Here is a 25,575-nt window from a genome sequence, read left to right as displayed (position 1 = left end):
GAGGTCACGGCAAGGGACCGGGGTAGTCTCTGGATGAACGGGCAGGGGGTCACGGCAAGTGACCGGGGCAGTCTCTGGATGAACGGGCAGGGGGTCACGGCAAGTGACCGGGGCAGTCTCTGGATGAACGGGCAGGGGGTCACAGCAAGTGACCGGGGCAGTCTCTGGATGAACGGGCAGGAGGTCACGGCAAGTGACCGGGGCAGTCTCTGGGTAAAGGGTAGGTACGACCTGTAATGGCTGAGCCTCCAGGTAGGCTAGCAGGCAGATGGTAGATGTGTGCCCCCAGGTGAGCAAGCGAGAGTCTCTGGATAAACGGGTGGTCACAGCATGTGACGGCGGAGCCTCCAGGTAGGCCAACAGACAGGCAGCAGATGAGCGCTCCCAGGTGAGCGGGCAGGAGTCTCTGGAATGGCAGGTGGTCACAGCACGTGACGGCGGAGCCTCCAGGTAGGCTAGCAGACAGGCAGCAGATGAGCGCTCCCAGGTGAGCGGGCAGGAGTCTCTGGAATGGCAGGAGGTCACAGCACGTGACGGCAGAGCCTCCAGGTAGGCTAGCAGGCAGGTAGCAGATGTGCGCTCCCAGGTGAGCGGGCAAGCTGGTCCATAGACAGACTGACAGGAGTAGGAAGGCAGACCGTCGGACCTCAGGCTAGCAAGCAGGTAGGAGGAATGTCAGGCAGGAAACAGACAGCAAACTGGCAGGTTTCTGGCAGGTAACTGGCAACGGGACCTGAGGGCTGAAGCAGAGTAGTGAACAGTGCAACAACATTGCTCGGGCACCTCCATTTTGGAGGAGGTGCCTTAAATATGGTGAAGTCCTCCGGCCATTGGCCGGGGACTCCTTAGGACGGCGCGCGCGGCCCCTTTAAGAGGGAGGGAGCGCGCGCCCTAAGCACAGTGGCCGGGAAGGAGCGTGCGCTGCCAGCAGAGCGGGAGGAGGACGCCGGGCTCGGAGCAGAGGGGTGAGGGGAACAGCGTCCCTGCCTAGCAGAGGGCAGGGACGCCGGCGCTACAGCTATTAAGCCAGAATTATGCCACAAGACCTTAAGACGTGCAGGAGGTTGCCTTCTTCTCCACATTCCCAACACAGGGCGCAGACCTTGAGGACTCTGTGCAACCGAGACTCACATTTTAATTAAATGTAATTCTCCGACCCCCTCCATTTGATGTCAATATTTATTCTCCCTTACTTTAAATAGGACACAAGACTAAGAAAACTGTGCCATGGGCAGAGATCAAGTGGGAGGAGGTGAGCTCTCCATTACCCGCTATGCCCCATTTTGTTTGCCCACAGAAGGATTACCCTCCATTATAATGGTGCCTGTGATGGTAATGAGATGACAATGTGGCTTCTAGCCATGCTTGCAGTTTTGGTACATTTACAGAAGTTGTCTTTATGGGGCTTTATGTCACATATTTAATAATCATGGCAAAAACGCTGCAATTTTTACAAACATCTTTCCGTTTTGCCTTAGTGTTGATCTAAAAAATGTCTCATGTAAATATATCCTAAATCATCAGATGTTCTTGGTATGTTTGCATCTACGTAAGTAATAAAGTTTTACTTGCCATAGGTAAGGCATGACCCAATCTTTTACTGTAGGTTCTGAAACTGAATTTGCAGTACTTTAAAAGGTTTTCTCATTACAGACAACCCCTTCAATATGGAATTATTTGGTCATCCTCAGGATTGTCTTGTGTTTGCCAATTAAGTTTTCGACAGGTGGGGGTGTTTTATCCTGTAAATTGAAGATATTTTGGCAACACGATAGAGCCTCTTTAGCTCCAAGATTAAAGGGATTGCCAGCTCGGTGCACCCATGGTGTGGCCGAACTGTTGAGTGCACCTTCCTACCCACGCCGCTCTCCTCTGGCTAATACAAAGTGCTGTCAATGAAGTCAGAGGAAGGTGGAGGTAGATGGAAAACAAATAGGTGGGAAGGTGCATTGAACCGTTAGGTTACATCAACTGCTTGGTTTGAACAGTCGTTTTATGCTCACAGATTCCCTGTAAATTAAGGGAGGCTCTTCAGCCTGATTTGCATCTCAATTTAAGACTGATTTCTCAGTAACAGACTGGCCATGGAAAGCTATGGCTTTACTTGTCTTTGAAGGAGCTACATGCCCATATAAATAAATTGGGAGGCTAAATCCTGCTGACAGATTCCCTTTAACCCATTAGTTCAGCTCAGTACACAAAAGACTTTGGTTGTTAATTTTTCCTTTATTTCAAAATTATTGACATTGGTGTTAACAGTTCAATTACTACCGGCAGGATTTGTTGTAATAGTGGTATGTATGCTTTGCTGATAGCACAAAATGAAAACTATGTTAAGGAAGAAGAAAAAAAAAAAAAAAAAACGCTCAAAACAAAGGAGGCTTGGATGGCAGAACCTCAGTTTTAATAGTTTTGAGTTATGCAGGAAGGGCGGATGTCTCAATTCACATCAATACAGGTCGTGTTTTCAAGTAATAAAATCCAAAAATGAGAAATTGAAAAGGTATTAGCGGCTGAGTTCAGACCACGAGTTATATTTTAAGGCAAAGTTAGTGCAGTATCCACAGGCCCTATTGAAGGTCAATGGCGTCCTCCAGGCGTTGACTGTGTCCAGTCTGAGCAAATGTGACCATCGACACTGGGCGCATTTGGGAGACGTTCTGCAAAGAAATTAAAAGAACCCCAGGGGGGCGCCATAACTTGTGTAACAGTGATATCTACACTCGGGAAGATTTTTTTTAAATGAAAATTAAAAAATTGGAATATTTTTGCCTGATCTAAAATAAAAGTTTAGAACAAAGGGAGTATATTGCAGTCAATAGGATTATTGCATTTCAGAAAACTAAGATTAAATTGTATATAGTTTAATTATACGCAGCATTGTCCTGGCAAGACTACAAGCAAAGCTGTGGTGTGGAGGGCATTAATCCACCAGTAGACAGCATTGCTGGCTGCAGTATAAATCACAGATGGATTGGTGCTGGCAGGTTATAGTTACAGGGGCTGTCTGATGAAAGGCATATCCAGAGGTGGGACCTCCATCTATGCATCTCCAGAACTAGGGTTCTCAAGACACTTCCCAGAATAGGGGAGTCAGTGGACCCTTGTTTTTGAGAGTAGTGTGTGACCCTCATCTTTTGAGAGGCAGCTCTTTAACCATTTCTAGCTCAGATGTAATGACCACACTAGGCAAAAAAGCATTGTGTGCAAGTGACTGTCAGAATTACCACTAAATGAAGAAAAAGTTGGCCTTTTTCATTCAGGATGCCATCAGAAAGTGAGGCAAGTTTCTAGGTGAAAATCATAGATGTTATTTAGTTAAAAAAAAAAAAAAATTATAACTCAGACTTGAGACGTTCGTCTAAATCTTCCTGGTCAATTTGTCCATCTTGCCCATACCAGCGGTGGTACGATAAAAGGGCAATATTCTTTGCGGAGATGGCACACATCTCCATGGCACTGGCTGCAGACTCTATACTGTTCAGATAATAAAGGTCATGGTGCAGTATTATAGGGGGTAATTTTTCGGGAGGGTGGTACTGGGGATAAGCCAACCATTTCTTTACAATAACTGCATGATATGACTCGAACAAGAGACGCAACTGTTCATCTGTGAGGGGCTCAGGCGAGAAGATCTTCCAGACTTTAATATCAGAGGATTTAGAACTTTCAGACTCTGGTTTCACAGGAGACACGGGGCCGATGCTATTGATGAAGAGCTTTGGTTCATCTGTGGTTAATATTTCTGATACAGGAAATTGCGATGGCTTCGGATAACCAAAGAAAGAAGTGTTGATCTGCCCGTGGACAAAGGTGGCCACGGTCTGCTGGTATGGCTTGGAAGCCTCGATTGGTAGGTCAAAGTCGAGGAATTTAATGTTGGTAATTTCCTTAGCGAGTGGAGTAGCAATAACTACAATATCATACAAGCCTAGTGAGGGCCCTTGCTCGGTCTCATAATTGACTTCATACAGTTTCACTGTATCTCCTGAAATAAAATGGCAAACAAAATAATGAAAGAAGGATATAGAAAAACAAACATGGCATAAAATATTCATAAGTCATACGTACGGAATGGAACTAGATTGAACCATAATCAATAACTCTGCTCTTTGGAATAGAATTCATAAACTCCTTAGGTGCCTGCCCCTTCAGTGCCATTTTAAGTATATTATATCTAAGAAATATATACTTTTTTTTTTTTAGGAATGAAAAATTGCATAATCAAGTGATTTGAAAAGTTTCAGAAGCCTCCATGCTGGACAAAGTAGTATTAAATAAAATATTATATTATATTATATTATAATATAATATAATATAATATAATATAATATAAAATATATATATATATATATATATATATATATATATATATATATATATATATATATATATATATATATATATATATATATATATATATATATATATATATATATATATATATATATTACAAGTAAAGGGTGAGGGTTTATGGTGCAGGCCCAGGAGGTGAGCCCGCTCCATACAGGGCAGGTGCTGGATGTCTTATGCAGCCGGCATCTTCCTGAAATAGCAGCAATTGGAGCCATGTCTGATCTCTGCTACGTAGCCACTTAAAATTCTGTTATCAATCTCTGAAAACAGCATTTTGAATTGCTCAATCCTAGTTGGGCATCCATTTGAAGAGATTGTGAGGTGCTAATGATTTACTATGACAGCCAGGGGCATGCTGATGGCCACCAACCCAAACATAATGGTTCTCCCATGAAGCCCAGCCACATAAAAATGTGAATCGCCCTCCTTTTCCTCACCTCATAATAATATTAATTAAATAAATAAGCATATTCAGTATTAAACACATCGGTAACAGTCCAATTTCTCAATACTAAATTATTTAAAACAGGTTCTTCCCCCTTCAGAGAATCTTTAAAATGTTGTCCTCCCTACTACAATCCCCTGGCACAGTAAGGTGTAAAAAGTGGAGATTCACTGTTCCCCCATGCAGCCTCTTAATGAATGGCCAGGGTGAGTTGTGCAGCCGGCAAAGAATATAAAAAGAAGATAGAGAAACTTACCTGACTTTGTAGGACGAGCCTTCTCTTGCACAGAGGTGACTGTGCCCTTAACTAGTTGGGCCTTTGAAGCATAGAGAAGCCCAGTGCAAACTAGGTTGTTACCTCCTTCCACTGCCCAAAGTCCAGAATCAGTACCAGCTAGAGACACTGCCCCTAGAAAACAAACATTTAGGAACATCAGTATAACTAAAATAATAAAATTACAGGTTCCGCTACCTGTCGCTTGCGCCAACATATGCAACAAGACTTCATAGTGCATCAGGTTTTAGCAAGAATATTATAATTTCCGCTTGTTGACGGCATACAGATATTTTAATACATTTACTTTAAATATTTTTGTTGAGTTTTAACATTAATACGAAAACGGAACATTCCAATTACATTCAATAACAATAGAAAAGTTGATGTTATTTATATTACTGTAAGCTATTGTTAAACATTATAATATAGCCATAACCAGTTTGATAAGATACTAATATAAGCTATAACATGAACCAAATAATTGTGTGTGCTAGAGGAATGGATGACAGAAAGAGAAAGAATGGGAAGGAAAAGGAGGTGAGGGAATACTAAAAAAAAGAAAACTATAGGGAGGGTGTGACTCTGCTACCGGTGAGACTATGGAATTGCATAAAAACCAACACTAATGGGCATTTCCACCATATATGTAACATAGACCCAGCTGCACCGCCACACCGCCAGCACAAGTCCGACACAGAGAGGAAAGATCTTATTTAGCCTAGTGGGACAATGATACCATCTAGATAGAGTCTTAGGCCATGGCCCCACTATCAGTATTCGGTCAGTATTTTTTCTCAGGAGTGGGAGCTAAAACCATGAGTGGGTGATAAATGCAGAATTGGTGATTCGTTTCTATAATACCTTTTCTCTGATTGTTCCTCACCTGGTTTTGGCTCCTACTCCTGAGAAAAAATACTGACCGAATACTGACCAAATACTGACAGTGGGGCCGTGGCCTTATAGTTTTTCTCCTGAGCACGGCAAGTAATAGGACAGTATGAATCCTTTTTGCCAATCCTCCTTTGAAATTTGACTATCCAATATTCTTTCTCCCAAGCCCCAGTAAAGAGTAGAGGGTCATTGCAGGTGTCTCTTTGTGTTGCTTTGTATATGCAAGATAGAAGTTTAGTACAAGGACCTACTTGAGTGATTAAAGTCCGAAATCCAAAAGTAAATTTAAATTAATACGTTTTTAAAAACTCATAACTGTTGTAATTTAAGTTATGGTAAAATTCCCTACCATTCACTCTGTACGGCAGGCTTAGGGTTCTGTGCATATTACCCACTTCCTATGACGATTTATTTGTGAATCCCCAGTGAATGATGTGATACCCAAACGAATCGTCATCTGCTGGCCGAAACTGCTGTCACTTTCCTTTCCGCCCTGAAATGAAGCGCCATTTACCCTAACTCTCGCATTAGGGTCAGTGTATTAGGACAGAATTTTAGATAGCAAGAAAGGGCTCAACCCAATTTGTCGTAGGGTGCTCTTCAAGAAAGTCCAATGCAGTCTGTCGAAACGCTTTTTCAGTGTCAACAGAAATGAGACACATTGGGTCCCTTTTTTTTTTTGCATGTGACATCAACATTTTATTTGTATCATCGCAAGCTTCTCTACCCTTAATGAAGCCAAGGAATTGAGGGTAGATAGTGGGAGAGCAGTGCTGCCATTACTTTACAGAATACTTTGACATCTGCGTCTAATGATATTGGATGAAAATTAGGGCAGGCACTTGATTCTCTTCTAGACTTTGATAAAACCATTATGTGAGCCTCAAGTGATAGGGGTGCAAAGGGGGATCTTCTGATATATTATTGAACACTTTTACTAAAAATGGTAATAACTGGGGTGCAAATATCTTATAAAATGTAAGATTTAATCCATTTGGCCCATGGCTCTTTCCAATAGGAGAGGCCATTAGATCATTCCATATCTCTTGTTCAGTGAAAGAATCACCTGCTCAGGCGCCTGTAAGGAATAAAAGGGCAGTGTCCATAATATATTTGTAAATTTTTGTTTCAAGAATATTAGATGTTATAGTCCATTAATATTATATAGCGAGCTATAATAGCAATGAAATGCTTCAGTTATGTCAGTGGAGTTATGAATTTCTGATCCGGGTGCCTCTTTTAATTATCATTTAAGTTACAACATCTGAAGCTTTGCTGGGAGTCGGGTATAGTCAGATTACAATATACATGAGCATGATCTGACCATATAGTAGGTCCTATCTGAGATGTAGGTTGCCAAGTAAGCAAGTGATGGCTAATTAGGAAAAAAATCTATGCGTATTGTGTAAAGGAGAATAATATGTATAATTATTTACGTCTGCATGTAGTATCCTCCATACATCGACCAGTTGGAGAGACGTTTAGTAAAGCTTTTGTTTGCGATTTATTAGATTGGTGACTCCTGCCCAGGGACGCGTCTAAAGAAGGATCCAAGACAAAATTAAAGTCACCTCCAATGATAGGGCTCTCTGCAAAAATTTTTAGTTTAATTATTGACATGCCATCTTAATTTGGTCATAATTAGGGAGAGAGAGGTTTGTAAGTCAAAATTTTGGAGTAGATCTAGATCTTAAACACATACCTCCCCTCCGTGTCAGACAGAGTTTCTAAAATAGTATACGACAGTGATTTGTGTATGCCTACTCTCCGACCTTTAGACTAAAACTGTATTTGTACTGTGGCGCCAAGATGAATAGTATCTGTTAGTAAACTGAGGTATATGGTTGCCTCTAAAGTGGGCCTCCTGAAGAAAGAGAAAATGTACATGTTGTTTAAGCATATGATAAAACTCTTGAGCTCTTTTTTTCTGAAACATTAAGTCCTCTGATATTCAATGAGCAAGTTTTGAGTTGCGCCATTGTCATGCTGGTGGGTGTGGACCACTGTGCCATGGGTCGGGCTTATCCTGGTGGGACGTAACTAAGCGGCTACCTGGTTCTTCACTGGAGCCTCTGATAGTGAGGTTAGGCTTGTGCTGCAGGTAGCCACGAGGAATCACTCCAGGGCAGTCTCTGGTACTGCAGCAGCTGACGCCAGGGGTTAGGGACGTAGGGTATGGACTCCATGTCAGGCAGGATCACTGGAGGTATGGATACCGGTACCGGTTCAGACAGGACGAGCTCAGGGTCGTTGGACAGGTACTGGTGCAGGATTGCAGAACAGGTACAGGAACGGACTAGTAGCTTAGAGACACACTTGATAATGAAGTTGCTCAGGCACCTCCCTACAGGAGAGGGTGCCTTGAATACCTAATGCTTCCAAGCTGAGTGTGCGCTGCCCTTTTAAGAAGAGGGGAGCACACGGGCCAAGCGCATAGCCGGGAGACCTGCGCGAAGTGCATGGGGAGTCGCGGCAGGAGCTGGAGATGCCACCGAGCAGCCGTGGCGGTGAGCATGTCGGCATCCCTGCTGGGGGAAGGAGGGGAGAAGCATGCAGGGAAGCCAAAGTTACAGCCATATTGTATGTAAAAAAAAAAAAAAAAAAAAAGGAGGGGGGGGGGGGGGGGGAGAAAAAAGGATAGAGAGATTAAGAACAAGGAGGAAGTATAGACGTTAGATAGTAATGTCTACCTCAGCGTCTAATCTAAGAGGTATAGATTATGAATAAATCGAACACTAGAAAACTGTGAAACAAGCAGATCCCAATGCAAGTCCTTAACTGCGGGTTGTCTACTGGCTTAAGTCAAACTTTCAGACCTAGGTTTTCTATTAGGGGGAAACATGGAATATAAAGCAAGTAATGTAATACACCCTCATAATATAATATAATAATATGAACTCAACTTAAATGCTGTTCTAAGATATTATATGAACTGGGACATTCTGTATAGTGGAAGAGTGGCATATAAAACTCTATTTAGCTATAACTAATTATATGTGTAAAGAAAAAAGTAAGTATCTGCAAACTGTCTCTCCCATCAGGGAAGACCAGATTCATGTCAGGAGCTCATATATTGGCAGGTCCTTTCCCGTCTAGGTGCATCACCCTCTAGTTCCTGATCCATTGAACGCAGTCTGCGACGTGCTGGACCTCTCCGTGGCAATGATAGAGCAGGTGGTCAGTCAGATATATGGATTCTGGGAATGTCCAGGGCATCACAAAATGGTACCATATCGCTTCTATCTTTCTAAGTATACAACGTTCCATTTTTCCAGCCCTGCAGCTGGAATGGGAACCCCCAGGAGTACATCAGGCTATTTTCCCAGAGGGCATCAAGTAGTGGTTTCAATACCCTTCTTGAAGCAAGTGTCATTTGAGATAAATCCCTGAACAATTGTATGTAATTTCCATTGAAATCAACAGAGCCCAACTCCCTTGCTTTTCCTCATAATGGCCTCTTTTACATTGAAAAAATGTGACCCTTGGACACTCAAGACCTAGTGTACAGTGCGCCCTGTCGATCTCCAGCTCTTTACTCAATAATATCCTTGGTGATCCTATTGATAATGTCCTCAGGGTTGGAATAATCGCTTGTGCATTGATGCTTTCAGGTATACCCCTTATCCAGATATTATTGTGGAGATTTTCTTGGTCATCAATAGTGTTGAGCGATACCTTCCGATATCAGGAAATATCGGATCGGACCGATACTCAAAAAGTATCGGATATCGCCGATTCCGATACCGGAAACCAATGCAAGTCAATGGGACAGAAATATCGGAATGAAAATAAACCCTTTCTTTCCTTGTAGGTTAATTCTACATGAAGTAAAACAACTAAGAATAATGTAGAATGTATTATGCGAAAAGCCGGCAATTCATCAGCGGCATACACCGGTACCCGACAATTTACAACAGAAAGAATAGAGCTTCACACATAGATTAGATAGATAGAAACATGTCAGTCACATATATATGAAGTACAGTGACAGTGTTGCTTAATGTACTTGTCATTTAGTGCAAAGGATTTATTAAAAAAAAATAATAGTGTTTTAATGCACCGTCTCTTTAAGAAAGCCGGCCGGCAATTCAGCATCTGTACCCGACAATTTAGAATAGAAGGAATAGAGAATCATACATAGATTAGATAGATAGAAACATGTCAGTCACATATATATGAAGTACAGTGACAGTGTTGCTTACTGTACTTGTCATTTAGTGTTAAAATAAAGGATTTATTTAAAAAAAAATTGGCGTGGGGTTCCCCTTAATTTTAGTCTCTAGCGGAGGTTAAGCAGACAGCTGGGGCAGATGTTTGAAGCCTGGGAAGGGGGTAATACCCACGGAGCTTCCCAGGCTGCTAATATCAGCCCCCAGCGGAATACTTAGCCTTTACTAGCTATTAAAATGGGGGACCCCCCCAAAAAAATGACGTGGGGTTCCCCCTAATTTAATAGCTAGCAAAGGCTAGGCAGACAGCTGGGGGCTGATATTAATAGCCCAGGAAGGGTGCCATGAATATTGGCCCCCTCCCAGGCTAGAAACACCAGCAGTCAGCCGCCCCAGAAATGGCGCATCCATAGGATGCGCCAATTCTGGCACTTAGCCTCGCTCTTCCCACTGCCCTGTAGCGGTGGCAGGGGGTAATAGGGCTGGGGTTGATGTCAGCTTATAATGCCAGCTGACATCAAGCCCAGGTTAGTAATGGAGAGGCGTCTATAAGACACCCCCATTACTAACCCCATAGTCAAAGTTAAAAAAAAAAAACACAAACACCGAGAATAAAGTCCTTTAATTGAAATAAACACACAATTCTTTATTGTTCTAAATTAAACCATACTTACCGTCACGCCCATTCCAGCTGAAGCCAACGATCTCCTGCAATAAAAGAAAAATAATAAAGCAACCTCATCCTTACCTTTCCATGGTTCCCACGATGGCTCCAGCTCTGCTACATCGAGATGACAGGCTGGACCGCAGGAGAAAGCTGCCATCCAGCCTGTCATCCCGCAGACACTGAGAAGCGCAGGCATGCTTGCGCTCCTCAGTGTCTCTCTGTGACGTCATCCAGATGAGCCGAGTTCATGTCCAATGAACTCAGCTCACCTCATGCACGTCACTGACAGCGTGGGAGAATTCGCACGCTGAAGCGCTGAGTGCAGGAGAATTTTCCCATGCTGTCAGTGACGTGCATGAGGTGAGCCGCAGACATCACACACACCGCACAGACACCGCGCACACCCGCACAGACACCCACACACACCAATCATGACCGGTCTGGGAGGTGAGGCTGACCTGTGCGGCCGTGGGAAAGTTCATGTGAGTTCATGCAATGCAGTGAAGCATGAACTCACATGAACCCTCTGAGGGCACCACGGCAACTTCAAATGAACAGCTGATCGGCATCACCTGATACCTCAGCTGTTCATTTGAAATAACCGGCGGGAAAGCGCAGCACAGAACGGGAAAGCCGGTGGTGAAGTCTTTTCACTGCCGGCTTCCCCGCCCCGGTTCTTCGCTCCCCGCTCCTTGGTGCTGCGCTCCCCGCCCGGTCCTAACTTACGATCGGGATGGGAGGTGGCGAGGGGAGCCGAGGATCGGGGTGGGAGGCTGCGGGGAAGCAGTATGGGGCTGTGTGATTGTTTAAAAGCCGGCGGCTTTTTACCGCCCGCCGGCTTTTAAACAATCAGGAGAATTCTCCCACGCTGGGATGGCATTCTGATGACAGGCTGGATCTCAGCTGAGCGCTGCCATCCAGCTTGTCATCCTTCAGAGACACTGCAGAGCGCAGGCATTATGGGAACTTCCGATTCCGGTATTCGATATTGTAAAAGTATCGGAATTAAGTATCGGAATTCCGATACCGCGAATATCGGCCGATACCCGATATTTCAGTATCGGAATGCTCAACACTAGTCATCAACCATATTAAACAGACTATATGCTGGCTGTGAAGTTCTGGTGTTTGTTTATGATCATTATGATGGCCACAACTTGTATGACATCGGCCTCTAGTCTCTGTACCTTGTCAGTGACCTGTGACAGGCTAGAAGTGAGGGAATGTATTTCAGTTTTGTATGTAGTCTCCAGCCTCTCTATATATTGCTCCATGTCTTGTTTAGTAGAGATAGACGCTATATGATGTTTAAAATCAATGATGGCGTTCCCCATATCAGAATCCCCTGTGCCGCACGGGAAGAGGAGCCCTCTGATAGGAGACACTGCATCCCAAGCGTGCTGACAGAGGTGGAGGACCTCAGATTAACCTCTGGTCTCTTGTCTTTCTTTCCCATAACAGATTGCGTGTGGGAGGCTGTAAATTGCTTGTAATTCCAGTAGGAACACCATCTGAGGAGAAAGCTCTCAATCTGTGCATCCTCTTGGTCAGTGCTGTGGAGTCAGTATGAAATGGACTGACTCCTAAAATATCTAATAAATTGTGTACAGTAGTTCAATGCAGTATGAATATTTTTTCATAAGTATGAGGGAAAGTTATGAAATGTCCTATAAATGTCTGTTCTATTCCTGATCTAAGGATCTCGGCTTTTAGTTGAGATGAATCTGTGCTGCACTTTATGTACACGCTCGGCAGTGAAGATCCTCCAACCAGTGCTGTGGAGTCAGAGTTGTGGAGTAGTTCAATGCAGGATGTGCTGTAAAGGTTTCAGAAGAATTTGGGAAAGTTATGAAATGTCCTATAAATCTCTGTTCGGTCCCTGATTGAATGATCTCGCCTTTTTAGTTGAGATGAATCTGTGCTGCACTTTATGTACACGCTCAGTAGTGAGGCCGTGCTGTGGAGTCGGAGGTTTGGCTTGCTGTCTCTACAGCCCAGCCCTGTTCTCGGTGCCATGTCCAGGCCACGTCCTCCAGAGATTAATAATTGATGAGGATTTGAGAAACAAAAAGTATATTAGAAAGTTGTAAAATGTTTCGTTTCACAGCCATCAAGTGTGCTCCCTACATATTTTGATGCCACCGGTCTCTGCTACATGCAGCTAGGCGATGCTTCCAGCTGCTGGCTACATTCATTTTACTCTCTAAAGCATAATGATAATTACAAAATTTGCAAAGTTTTGTACTTGGCAGGAAGACTGAGGGGAGTTGTGCACTTTTGCACTCCAGTTTGAGCACTTACCAACAAAGCCGTTGACTTTCGCTCCTTGTCCGTAGTTGACTCTCATAGCCGGAACCACAATGTCATCGATGAACCTCTGAGAGAAGCCAGCTTTCTGCATAACTTCATCTATGGTCACATTTACCTTTGTAATGAAATCATTTCCACCCATAGCGTGAAGCATAGACTCGGTGCTGGAGAACGAATAGTCAAAGGTCTGATACCGGTAGATCCTGTCAACAAGAAAAGATCTGCAATAACTACATATGACCACAGCCGACTGGACAAAAGAAGTGAAGAATAAAAAGAAAAATCAGACAGAGGGTGGTAATGTGGAGCTTCAGGTACAACAAGAATAAAAAACAATATTCTTTATTCCAGAGAAGAACTAGAATGAGGACGCGCGGAGCTACTTACCTACATCCAATTTACACAATAAGCAAGTGCATAGTAGAATAATTGTTCTGTGTTTCTAACGTTCAAGAACGTAACAAAATCCTTAGCACTTCTATCAAAAATTAGGTCGGGTGTTTAGGAAATACAATGGGAAATACCTGAGTGCCAATTAGTGATGGGGTTCTGAGAAGTGACATGGTAAAGTGACCCAAACATCTACGGTGTAATTCATCCAGTGTGGTGAAACCACAAAAGCGGATTAACCCCTGCAGTCTTTCAAAAATCTAATTGCAGTTGCTATAAAATTGCAGCAAAAATAGGTATATTTACAGACAGCGGTGCAGCGAGTGTACAGCACGCTGTTGCACCATTCTATCCAGTGTGAATACACCCTAAGCCTATGCTCCCATTTAATTTTTTTATGATCAGTTTGAAGAAATAAAACAAATCAGATACAGGACCAATAAATTCAAACTGGTTTAATTTTTCCTAAAATGTCATCAGTTTCCAATCGTTCTTGGATGCATTGCAGACAGAATGGACACTTCTGTTCTGTTATTTTTTATTGTGAAAGGGAATCCGTCACCCCCTGGGCAATATCAGACCTCTACTATGGCCATACAGGTTATAGAAAAGTAAATCTATACTTACCAGTATGGCCCATAGCAGAGGTCTGATTGCAGAGAAAAGCACTTTAATCAATTTTTCTTTCCACAGGGTTGCCGTGTGCTCCCTGACTTCCGGGCATGCGCAAAGTGCCGCTCACATAGAAAGCATTTTGCTTCATCCCGGCCCGTCTCTCTGTGCACTGCGCCGCAGGTTTCTATTGCGCAGGCACCTGGGGGGGGGGGGGGAGAAGCACTGTCACTTTCCGGCGCCTGAGCAATAGAACCCTGCAGCGCAGTGCACGGAGAGACGGGCCGGGATGAAGCAAAGTGCGCTCTATGTGTGCATGCACGGGAAGTCAGGGAGCACAGTGCACATCACAGGGCCCTGTGACGTGCAGGGGAGGGTGGTATATGCTAATTAAGCAGAGAGGAAGTGATTTGAGGGAATAATAAGCAGATAGGCGGGGATTGCTTGGCGTCCCCCGGACACCAAGTTTGTGGAAAAAATAATTGATTAAAGTGCTTTTTTCTGCAATCAGATCTCTGCTATGGGCCATACAGGTAAGTATAGATTTACTTTTCTATACCCTGTATGGCCATAGTAGAGGTCTCATATCGCCCAGGGGGGGGGTGACACATTCCCTTTAACATTAAGGGTTATAGGAAAAAGGATCATAACGGATGGTTAGACTTTCATGGATATGTTTATAAAGGGAAGCGGTCACTTCATTTATGCTACTCAAACCATGGGCAGCATGAATCAGTGCCTGCCTACACGATTGCAGGAATGTCTATTTTTCTATGAAATGCTCCGGCTTCTCCAAGCGCCGTTGCATATGACTGTCAGGTCTCTCCTGACATATTGAAAGACCTGTCAATCAGCTAGAAAAGCCGGCTGGTGGGTGGCGCTGGACTGGTCTCTTTCCTGATTATTGCCCCTGGCCAGTATGACCGGATCTTAAATGGATGTGTGAACATTGCCTAAGGTCACTGGCTGCCAGGCATCGCCATGTATACAGTCATGGCCAAAAGTTTTGAGAATGACACCAAAATGATATTTTCACATGATCTGCTGGCCTCTGGTTTTTATTAGTGTTTGTCTGATGTTTATATCACATACAGACATATAATTGCAATCATATTATGAGTACCAATAGGTTATATTGACAGTTAGAATGAGTTAATGCAGCAAGTCAATATTTGCAGTGTTGCCCCTTCTTCTTCAAGACCTCTGGAATTCTCCCTGGCATGCTCTCAATCAACTTTTGGACCAAATCCTGACTGATAGCAGTCCATTCTTGCATAATCAATGCTTGCATTTTGCCAGAATTTGTTGGTTTTTGGTTGTCCACCCGTCTCTTGATGATTGACCACAAGTTCTCAATGGGATTAAGATCTGGGGAGTTTCCAGGCCATGGACCCAAAATCTCTGTTTTGCTCCATGAGCCATTTAGTTATCACCTTTGCTTTATGGCAAGGTGCTCCATCATGCTGGAAAAGGCATTGTTGGGCGCCAAACTGCTCTTGGACGGTTGGGAGAAGTTGCTCTTGGAGGACATTCTGGTACCATTCTTTATTCATGGCTGTGTTTTTAGCCAAGACTGTGAGTGAGCCGATTCCCTTGGCTGAGAAGCAACCCCACACATGAATGGTTTCAGGATGCTTTACAGTTGGCATGAGACAAGACTGGTGGTAGCGCTCACCTCTTCTTCTCCGAATAAGCTGTTTTCCAGATGTCCCAAACAATCGAAAAGGGGATTCATCAGAGAAAATGACTTTGCCCCAGTCCTCAGCAGTCCACTCCCTGTACCTTTTGCAGAATATCAGTCGGTCCCTGATGTTTTTTCTGGAGAGAAGTGGCTTCTTTGCTGCCCTCCTTGAAACCAGCCCTTGCTCAAAGAGTCTCCGCCTCACAGTGCGTGCAGAAGCACTCACACCAGCCTGCTGCCATTCCTGAGCAAGCTCGGCACTGCTGGTAGTCCGATCCCGCAGCTGAAACAGTTTTAAGATACGGTCCTGGCGCTTGCTGGTCTTTCTTGGGCGCCCTGGAGCCTTTTTGACAACAATGGAAGCTCTCTCCTTGAAGTTCTTGATAATGCGATAGATTGTTGACTGAGGTGCAATCTTTGTAGCTGCGATACTCTTCCCTGTTAGGCCATTTTTGTGCAGTGCAATGATGGCTGCACGTGTTTCTTTAGAGATAACCATGGTTAACTGAAGAGAAACAATGATACCAAGAACCAGCCTCCTTTTAAAGTGTCCAGTGATGTCATTCTTACTTAATCATGACTGATGATCGCCAGCCCTGTCCTCATCAACACCCACACCTGTGTTAATGGATCAATCACTAAAACGATGTTAGCTGCTCCTTTTAAGGCAGGACTGCAATGATGTTGAAATGTGTTTTGGGGGTTAAAGTTCATTTTCTGGGCAAATATTGACTTTGCAAGTACAGTAATTGCTGTTAAGCTGATCACTCTTTGACATTCAGGAGTATATGCAAATTGCCATTACAAAAAATGAAGCAGTAAACTTTGGAAAAATTACTATTTGTCTCATTCTCAATACTTTTGGCCATAACTGTAGACAGCACCTAATTGTCACTGATGAGGTGAGGATGATAAGAGGCAGATATAAACAACGCAAGATATCCTGTATGATGTGCGAATCTAAAATTTACAAACCTCATGAATTTATCCAATATGTCTTCCACCCACATGTACATTCGCATGAAATTGAGACCATAGTTCCAGAGCATTTTGAAGACATTAACCAAAAACCATTCACTCTCTTGAAAAACGAACTCATCTCCATTATAGATTCCAACCAGATCGTCGTTCAGTGAGCGAGCATTGAGACCTAGAAGGGAAAAGTCATCGGTTACATCCAAGCCTGGATGCTTAATTACAGGAAAAAAGGCTGTAAAGACTCAAAAGCTTTACGTCTTATTGTCTGACATAAAAGTCTATTACATACTGACTACGGCAGGATCTAATACAGCTTAAGGGAATAGTCAGACAGCCGTACAACTCGGATGAGGGTCGCAATGCAATGCTCGGACTGGCCTCCTAACTCAAGCGTAGAAATACATGCTGTCAGGCTCAAGTCAGGAGAGCCGACGGCAAGTCCGAGAATTGCGATGTGATCCTCGTCTGACTCTTCCCTAAGGCTACGTGCCCACTATGCGTTTTTTCCGCAGCGAAAACGCTTAAAAAACACTTGGTAATACGTGCTCCATGGTCCCAAATGATAATCCGCATGTGCTGTGTACATGCTGTGGAAATTTCCGCTGTGGATTATCATTGCGGAAAAATAAGCAGCATGTCCATTAATTTTGCGGACACGCAGCGTAATTGCCACCATTGACTTGCATTGAATCGCATAATATCCGTATGAGCACATATGCACATGCGGATATTGTGCGATTCAATGTGCGGATGGTACCCGGGTCTGGAGAAGAGGAGACTCTCCTCCAGACTCGAGTACCATAGAACCTGTTAATTTAAAATAAAAAATAATTTTTTTAAGATTATACTTACCATCTGATGGCCCCCGGTGTTTTCTCCGCTGCGTCCGGTCTGTTGTATGGGTCGCGGTGGTGTGAAAGGACCAGCCATGACGTCATTTAGTCATGTGACAGGTCACGCGACCCATAAAACAGACCGGACGCAGAGGAGAAAACACTGGGGGCCATCAGAAGGTAAGTATAATCTTTATTTTTTACCATTTTTATTCTTTTTAGCTATTAACTTGGTCACACTATATAAATCCAGGCCTTTTGCATGGATTTATATAGTGTGACCAAGCTGTCAAGCACTTTCCAAGTGATGCTAAAATCGCTTGGAAAAGCGCTTGATAACCTGCATGCAGAAATGCATGCAAAAACGCTTGACAAACCCTTCTACCTGGCGGGAAAAACGCATGTAAAATCCGCATGCGTTTTTTCCTGCCAGGGAGATGCAGAAAAAATCTGCAGCATTTCTGCATCGTGAGCACTTAGCCTAAGAGTCCAACTGTTGACATTCCCTGCAGAATGGACCTACGCTTTATACACAAGTCTTCCATGTTCACTGACTGACTATGACTGCTGATGAATAAAGCAGCCGCCCAGCAGTCCCACTTATACTCTGTCAGTGATACAGTCTGTGCATTTATCCGTTCTAAACTAAAGGTTCTTATGTGTCTTATTTTAGTTGTTACTCACCCAACTCCTTCACGAATGATTTCATGTGCAGATTCAGAGGGTGTATAACGGACCCCCCAGACTCATAATGCTTCCCTTCCATCTCTATGGTTGACAGACGACCTCCGATCTCTCCCTTTTCAATTATGTCAATCTGGACGTGGTTCCCAAACTTCTGTCGCAAGAAATAAGCTGTGGATGTTCCTCCGACCCCAGCTCCCACAACAGCTAGAAAAATAAATGATATTAAACATTTCAGAACTTCAAAAAGCTGATCTTTAAGGTCCTGTTCATATAGCCGTATATGTATACAGCAGAAAAAGTTACCGACATATCCAATAAAGGGAGTGCCCATCATCGGCATCAGTCACCCACAGGCTAGGGTGGCATCCATTAAACAGATGTTATGGAAAGCAATTAAAAACTGCATGACATATACATCTAAACAATTAACGCTCGCCTGTGACGGGTACTATCAGTGGCTTCCGTCACCTATGGGTTAACTTTATACATTATCCCAAACTTTTTTTTTTTTTTTTTTTTTTTTAAGTATGCTGACATTAATTGGCAATGGAGTCCAAAATGACCCTTCTGTCCTCCACGTGACTAATAGATATCTATGAACATGTAGAGGGAGTATGTCGGGAGCTTGGAGCTTTCCTAGTGGACCTGCTCTTACTTTATAACATTTCTGTTGGGGGAACAGGGACGTTTAAATTAAATGGGTATTCCTATCTCCAAGATCCTATCCCTATATGTAGTAGATATAATAATTATAATATGAGCAAACACCTCCAATTAAAAATTTAGTATAGTTCTTCTGATTCGCTATGTCGCTTTCCCCATACAGGGCACTGCAGTAGCTTAGGTATCCATGGTTACGGCCACCGATATAGTGAGATGTTAGTTGTTGTAACCATGGATACCAAAGCTACTGCAGTGCGGGTACATGGGGTAAGCAACATCGTGAATCAGAAGAACTATACTATATTTCTAACTGGAGGAATTTGCTATTATAATATATTATTATTACCATATAGGAATAGGATCTTGGAGATGGGAATACCCCTTTAAGTCCCACCAACCAAACCCCTACCATGAGTGTCCCCAACTCTCCTGAGAACACCCTCAACCCATCCATTTTTATTTATTTTTTTATGAGTGGGGTTTGCATAATTTTCAGCAAGGGACTCAAATTTGCAGGGACAGTGTCTGAAAATTCTAGACAGTCCTGCAAAATTCAGAAAAGTTGGCAGGTTTATGTGCTAATAAAAGCCAAGTGTGAACAGACGCTGTAAGGGCTGTGTCAACCTTTGAATAATTTTTTTTTTTTATAAATCTAAAATTAAAAAATTAAGCAAGTTAGAAATCTGAAGTTTTGTTTTCAGGCCTATGCATCGCCATGGTAACTGACCATAAGCAATCTGTCGGTTTTGTCTTATTAACATACATTTTGGTACCAGTGGAATAACAATCACAGTCACAAAGGGTCCAACTGTGACTAGACCCCGAAAACCACTGGTTCCCACCTGCACCACTGCTGTATGCTTACTAGAGCGGGGGAAGGGTTGGGCGCCACGATGACATCTAGTCCTTGCACCGCCTGCGCTGGGCTGAAAACTTCAGGACGGAGAAGTGAAGCTGTGGCTCATCATGGGAGTGGGGTTGTGAGCTTCAGGTTTTTGATTCACTTAAAAAAGGCAATATCATACCGCAGGCACAAAGCGGGCATTACTAATATATGAAGGCACAGGAGGGGACCATTATTAATAGAAGACGAATCCCTGATCGAATGGACTCGTTCACAGGGAATAACACGTTACAAATCTAAATATAGGTTATCTCACTGCCAATACTTTAGTCATAGGGCTCTACATGCTGACTTAATAAGGAGAGTAGACCTAGCTGCCAATCTAATATCAGTGGAGGCGGCAGCCAAGGGATCGGCAGCTTTCTGGTAGGGAGGAGAAAATCTGACCCCCTAAGGGCCTGTGCACACGTTGCAGATTTGTCACATTTTTCACTGCACAGATTTGTCACAAAACCTGAAGGCTTCCATGATGGCAGCAAGTTGAATGAGAATCCTAAAGTCTCATGCACACGTTGCTTATTTTTGACTTCCAGACTTAAATCTGCAGCATGTCAATTCTGTCAGTCTTTGCTGCAGATTTCACTCATATTAATGAGTGGAGGGAAATCAGCACCAAAAACGCACTTATTTTACGCAACATTTTTCCTACCAAGAGATGCAGAAATTTCTGCACCAAATACTTATGCACATACCCTTAGTCCACGTACACATATTGGGTATTTGGTGAGGTTTTTTTACCTCAATATTTGCAAGCCAAAACCAGGAGTGGAACAGTCAGAGGAAAAGTATAAGGCCACGTGCATACCTTCAGTATTTGGTCAGTATTTTACCTTAGTGTAAGCCAAAACCAGGAGTGGGTGATAAATACAGAAGTGGTGACGTGTTTCTATTATACTTTCCCAATGAATGTTCCACTCCTGGTTTTAGTTTACAAAATACTGGAGGTAAAAACCTCACCAAATACTCAATGTGTGAACGTGGCTTTAAAGGTTCCCTCACATCTTATGGTTTAAGTAGCTTGTTTCAAAGCTAAGGGATACAATTGTACATGTACTAGCGATACCAGGTTTAAAAACCAAGGACCCCCCCGATACCCAGGCCCTCCTCAGAGAACTTTATTCCTTCCTATAGGGTCTATCGGAGAGCCAGTGTCAAAAAGAGAGAAGACTTTTAGAAATCTAGAAATAGTGACATCAATTTTCAATGCCTTGTCCCAACAACCCAAAATAAGATTCCTCAAATGGATAGTTGCGTTTTACACTTTTGGGAATAAAACATTTTTTTTTGTCAAGTTTCTTCCATTCTCTCTCGATGAGGCCAGCTACACTTTTTATGACAGAAGGCTTTCTCTTCCCAACATCCAGGCTACAAAACATATCGTCCTGAACAGATCTTGACTTCTTAGGCTCTTTAATGATCCTTGATCATCATTTTAGACAATTGATGAATGTCTTCAGGTGAATAAAGTAAAGGATTTTCCCATCTTTCCATCATCAGAAGAGGAGGGTGGACTATTTGAATCTAATACCCCACTGTCCGCTTCCTCAAATTCATCCTCCGAGCTACCAACAGATGTCATAGGGGTAAGCTTTATCCTGCAAAACAGAATGGACTTCACTTCTCATCAAAAGGCAATATCTTTCCTTAGTCTAATAAAAAGCTAGAATTAACAAGGCAGAAAACCTTTCCACAGCAAATAGGCACTCACCCATACCACCCAAAGCACCATGCGAGGTGGTAGAGGGATCATGATTTGGTTCTTCTAGACTCTCCATGTTCTCAGTCCTGGAAGCTTTCATACGTAGCAGCCCGAATAGCCCTAAATCCACCTTCTTTATAAATTGAAGGTGAGCTTTGGGCTGCGTGGAAGGTCTCTGTCTCTCCTCCAATTAACAGAGGAGCTCTTGTAATGGTGGTAATCTATTAAAATTCCACAGCGCTCTGCACATGTGCTACACTACCAGTAGCCCCTGCCACAGGTCTGGTGAACTGTGTCCAGCTTCTACAACCCAGAGCATCGGTGTTGGATATGTCACTTCTGGAGATGTACTCCTGGTGGTGATCAGCAGCACCACTGACTCTCCACTTTGGGACTCATCCTTCCAGACAAGTGCCAAAGGAGAGGAAAGGATTTTGGGAAGTGAAGGTAGGTTCTGAGAAACTACTCACTAACAGGAAACTACCCATGCCTCACCGGGGAACATCCTAGATTCATAGATCTCCATGTTCTAGGACAGGAAACCACTGAGGGAAAGTGGGAGACTCTACCATTTTTACCCACAGGCTTCCTGTCCTAGATGGCCGACCCGCTCTCGTTGTGCTGTCATGAGCGAGGGGAAATATGCATTTGAACCTTGTTGCGGGTGGCGATTTGATAGCACTCACTGCCTCCATAATCATAATGCAATAGATAAATCAGAAAGATGTGATCGGGATCTGGCGGTAGGGCAGTCTCAGGCTTCCGGCCAGTACGTTTAAGCAATCACATTTCCACGTAGAAGATACTAAAAGCGTATTTCACATAAATGTACACTGAGCGGCCTTTGATAAACTTTTTCTGGTGGATCGTGAACTTTAGATGGTTTTGTACAAAACAGAATAACTTTGTGTTCTTACTTGATCAGCAGCTCTATTTTTACAGGGAGCCCACAAGTTCAGTAAGGCGCTTCCTTTTTTTTTTTTTAAAACAAAATTACAATAAATTTGCCAGCCAGTTCCCATACACGTTAATGGTAGTCTGTAACCCTCAATATTCACTTTCAACTAATCAGATGGTCATTTAGAGGACTTAGCCCTTCTAAAAATCATCCATGTTGTTTAGTTTTCTTAGCTCGCTCTAGACAGGAAAGATAGATGTGTGCGCTCCTGCACCGGGTGCGCACGGCTGTTTTCAGTTCAGACAGCACTGTCAATCAGCAAAGGGGGAGAGGCGGAAAGGAGCACAAAGTTTTGGCCACGCCAAGGGTGCGCAGACTACATTTGCATCAGGATTAAAGATCATTTTCTGGATAAAGATAAAATAAACTAAACTAAGCAGACTTGATTTTTATTAGGACTAAGGGTGACAGACTAAGTTTATTCACGTCCTGACATGTAAAATTGTTTATGCAATTATGGACTTATTCCAACTAAAATGTTGCACAATTTTCAAGGACAAAATGATTTTACTTATGTTCATTCTTCTGCCAATCAGAAACCCAAGAGAATATGAAGCCAAAAAAGTCATTTTGGACCCTGGCTTCTGTCTTGGTAATTAGTGTTGAGCGAATGTGCTCGGATAACGTGCTATTCCAAGCATACTCGCTCTTATCCGAGTATTTTCAGCATCCTCAGATAATACAGGTGCATCTCACTAAAATTAGAATGTCATCAAAAAGTTAATTTAATTCAGTTCTTCAATACAAAAAGTGAAACTCATATATTATATAGAGTCATTACAAATAGAGTGATCTATTTCAAGTGTTTATTTCTGTTAATGTTGATGATTATAACTTACAGCCAATGAAAACACAAAAGTCATTATCTCAGTAAATTAGAATAACAAAAACCACCTGCAAAGGCTTCCTAAGCATTTAAAAAGGTCCTTTAGTCTGTTTCAGTAGGCTCCACAGTCATAGGGAAGACTGCTGACTTGACAGATGTCCAGAAGGCCGTCATTGACACACTCCACAAGGTCCCAGAGATACAATTTTCATTTGGAAATCAAGGTCCCAGAGTCTGGAGGAAGAGTGCAGAGGCCACAATCCAAGCTGCTTGAGGTCTAGTGTGAAGTTTCCACAATCAGTGATGGTTTGGGGAGCCATGTCATCTGCTGGTGTAGGTCCACTGTGTTTTATCAAGACCAAAGTCAGCGCAGCCGTCTACCAGGAAATTTTAGAGCACTTCATGCTAAAGTTGAATATTTTTTTTGCCTTTGAAATTTTAGGCCCAGAGCAACCGCCTCTTACGCATGTAGTCTATGCTGCTGCACTGGCTATAGGGATCTACAATGAGTGACTGGATGAGAAATTTTTAAAAAATGTAACAAACGCATTATTTGTGTTAAGGGTGTACTAGGGTGGGATTATTATTTCTTTTAAGGGGGAATGATTACTTGGTTAGGGGGCACAATAATCTGGTTTCCTCATCACCGTTTGTATTAATTTAATCTCTAGGATGGGGAAAGGAGCAAAATATATACTACAGGGTGGCCATAATCTGCTTCTGAGAGTTTATATGGACTTTGTGTGTACACTGCACGGGTATTGTTACTGACTACAGACGTCCAGGGGTCCGCGTGTGACAACACGGACAGTCCTGTGATTTACAAAGCGCTGATGACCCTCTGAAGGAACAGCCAAATGGTTGTGGAATAATGTGGGGGCTGCAGAGCTCAGGTGTCCTGCTGCCATCACCCAACAATGCACACTGGCACAATACACATATGTCTGCGCCATGCACCCCCGCACATATGTCTGCGCCATGCACACTGTCACCTGAACATATGTCTGCGCCATGCACACCTGCACATATGTCTGCGCCATGCACACTGTCACCTGCACACGTTTAGGGAAACAGAATTGCTGAATAGTGGACACACGTCCTCCCCTGTCCTCCCCTGTCCCCTGGAGCTCAGTGTATCGGGACAGACCTGCAGAGCTCCTTCTGCTTCTCTCGTTACCCGCAGGTTAGCGCCTGCACTGCTCCCAGCCCTCCCCTGCCTGTACAGACCACCCTCATTACTACCATGCTTACCGATCTTGTTGGGTGCATGCCGCAGGTCCGGTACCGCTGCCGCCCGCAGGCTGCACAGTATAACACCGCACAGCATAGACGAGACGGCGGCCGAGAGCTGCATGGCGTCCTGCAGGCTTCCTAGTCCGGGCCACTAGTGCGCATGCGCGCCTCTTTCATCTGCAGCTGTCATATCGCGGTTTCCTGTGTACTTTGTTCCCGCTCACATTACCATCTACAGATCCCCAAGGTGGGAGGACCTGTCCAGGGCTTTTCCCTTCATATCTGAAGGGGGCAGATTTTGCTGCTTCAACTTTATTTATTTGGTAAAGTTTTTGCGACAGTGAAAGGGGCGCCCTCCCTCCAGGGGTATTCCCATCTCGTACATGTATGGCACATCCACCCAGTCTGCCATAGATGTATGGCTATATAGGGGTCCTACCAACAGGAAATGCCCCTATCCTTCGGATAGGGCATCAATGTCTGATCGGTTTGGGTCCGACACTGGCACCTCTGACGATCAGCTGTTAACGGTGATGGCGGCGGGCGCCATTGCTGTGTGTCAATCAGGCTGACCGATCACAGCATGTGATCAGCCCGTCTGATTAACCCTCCAGATGCCGTGATTGATAGCGATCGCGGCATTTGGAAGGTTGTGAGAGGGAGGGGGGCTTCCTCTCTCATCCCCATCGGCACCCCCTCGACAAAATCACGGGGAGCCAAGGGTTCTCATGGCACCCGGAGGTCAAACAATGGTCGCCAGGTACGGTGGCCTGTGAGACCCAGCCATAGGCAGGGTGTAACAGGCAATCTGCCTCTGTAATATCATAGGTCTCATGCATTGCAATGCATGAGACAAGTGATCAGACTAATAAAAGATAAAGTCGGATAGAGGGACTAAGTAAAAAAAGTTAAGAAGATTGAAAAAATGTATTAAAAAAAAAAAACACAAAATGAAGAACAAAAAATATTACACCAATAAATACGTATATTTTGGCG

General features: G+C 43.6%; 1 protein-coding gene across 1 annotated transcript; it reads right to left on the bottom strand.

The window, feature by feature from the left end:
• Positions 1-2,206: 2,206 nt before the first annotated feature.
• Positions 2,207-24,777, bottom strand: PCYOX1 (prenylcysteine oxidase 1). The gene is made up of 6 exons (XM_073653593.1): positions 24,598-24,777; positions 18,294-18,500; positions 16,774-16,948; positions 13,107-13,318; positions 5,058-5,210; positions 2,207-3,988 (listed from the first exon to the last, which is right to left on the bottom strand). Exons 1-6 carry the CDS (start codon positions 24,698-24,700, stop codon positions 3,336-3,338), a joined length of 1,503 nt encoding a protein of 500 aa, XP_073509694.1. The 5' UTR covers positions 24,701-24,777; the 3' UTR covers positions 2,207-3,335.
• Positions 24,778-25,575: the final 798 nt, after the last annotated feature.

The sequence above is a fragment of the Phyllobates terribilis genome, unplaced genomic scaffold (assembly GCF_046119375.1).
Source record: "Phyllobates terribilis strain yellow unplaced genomic scaffold, ASM4611937v1 Scaffold_11__3_contigs__length_659146591, whole genome shotgun sequence".
Taxonomy (NCBI): Eukaryota; Metazoa; Chordata; class Amphibia; order Anura; family Dendrobatidae; genus Phyllobates; species Phyllobates terribilis.
Note: the sequence above shows the minus strand (reverse complement) of the source record. Positions and strands in the feature narration are given on the sequence as shown.

Excerpts from the sequence above, each read along its gene's own strand:
- PCYOX1 (XM_073653593.1), bottom strand. The coding sequence starts at position 24,700 with ATGCAGCTCTCGGCCGCCGTCTCGTCTATGCTGTGCGGTGTTATACTG. Across the intron at positions 13,319-16,773 it reads ATATTGGATAAATTCATGAG|GATCTACCGGTATCAGACCT; the intron begins GTTTGTAAATTT and ends TCTTGTTGACAG. Across the intron at positions 5,211-13,106 it reads GAAAGTCAACGGCTTTGTTG|GGGCAGTGTCTCTAGCTGGT; the intron begins GTAAGTGCTCAA and ends TTTGTTTTCTAG.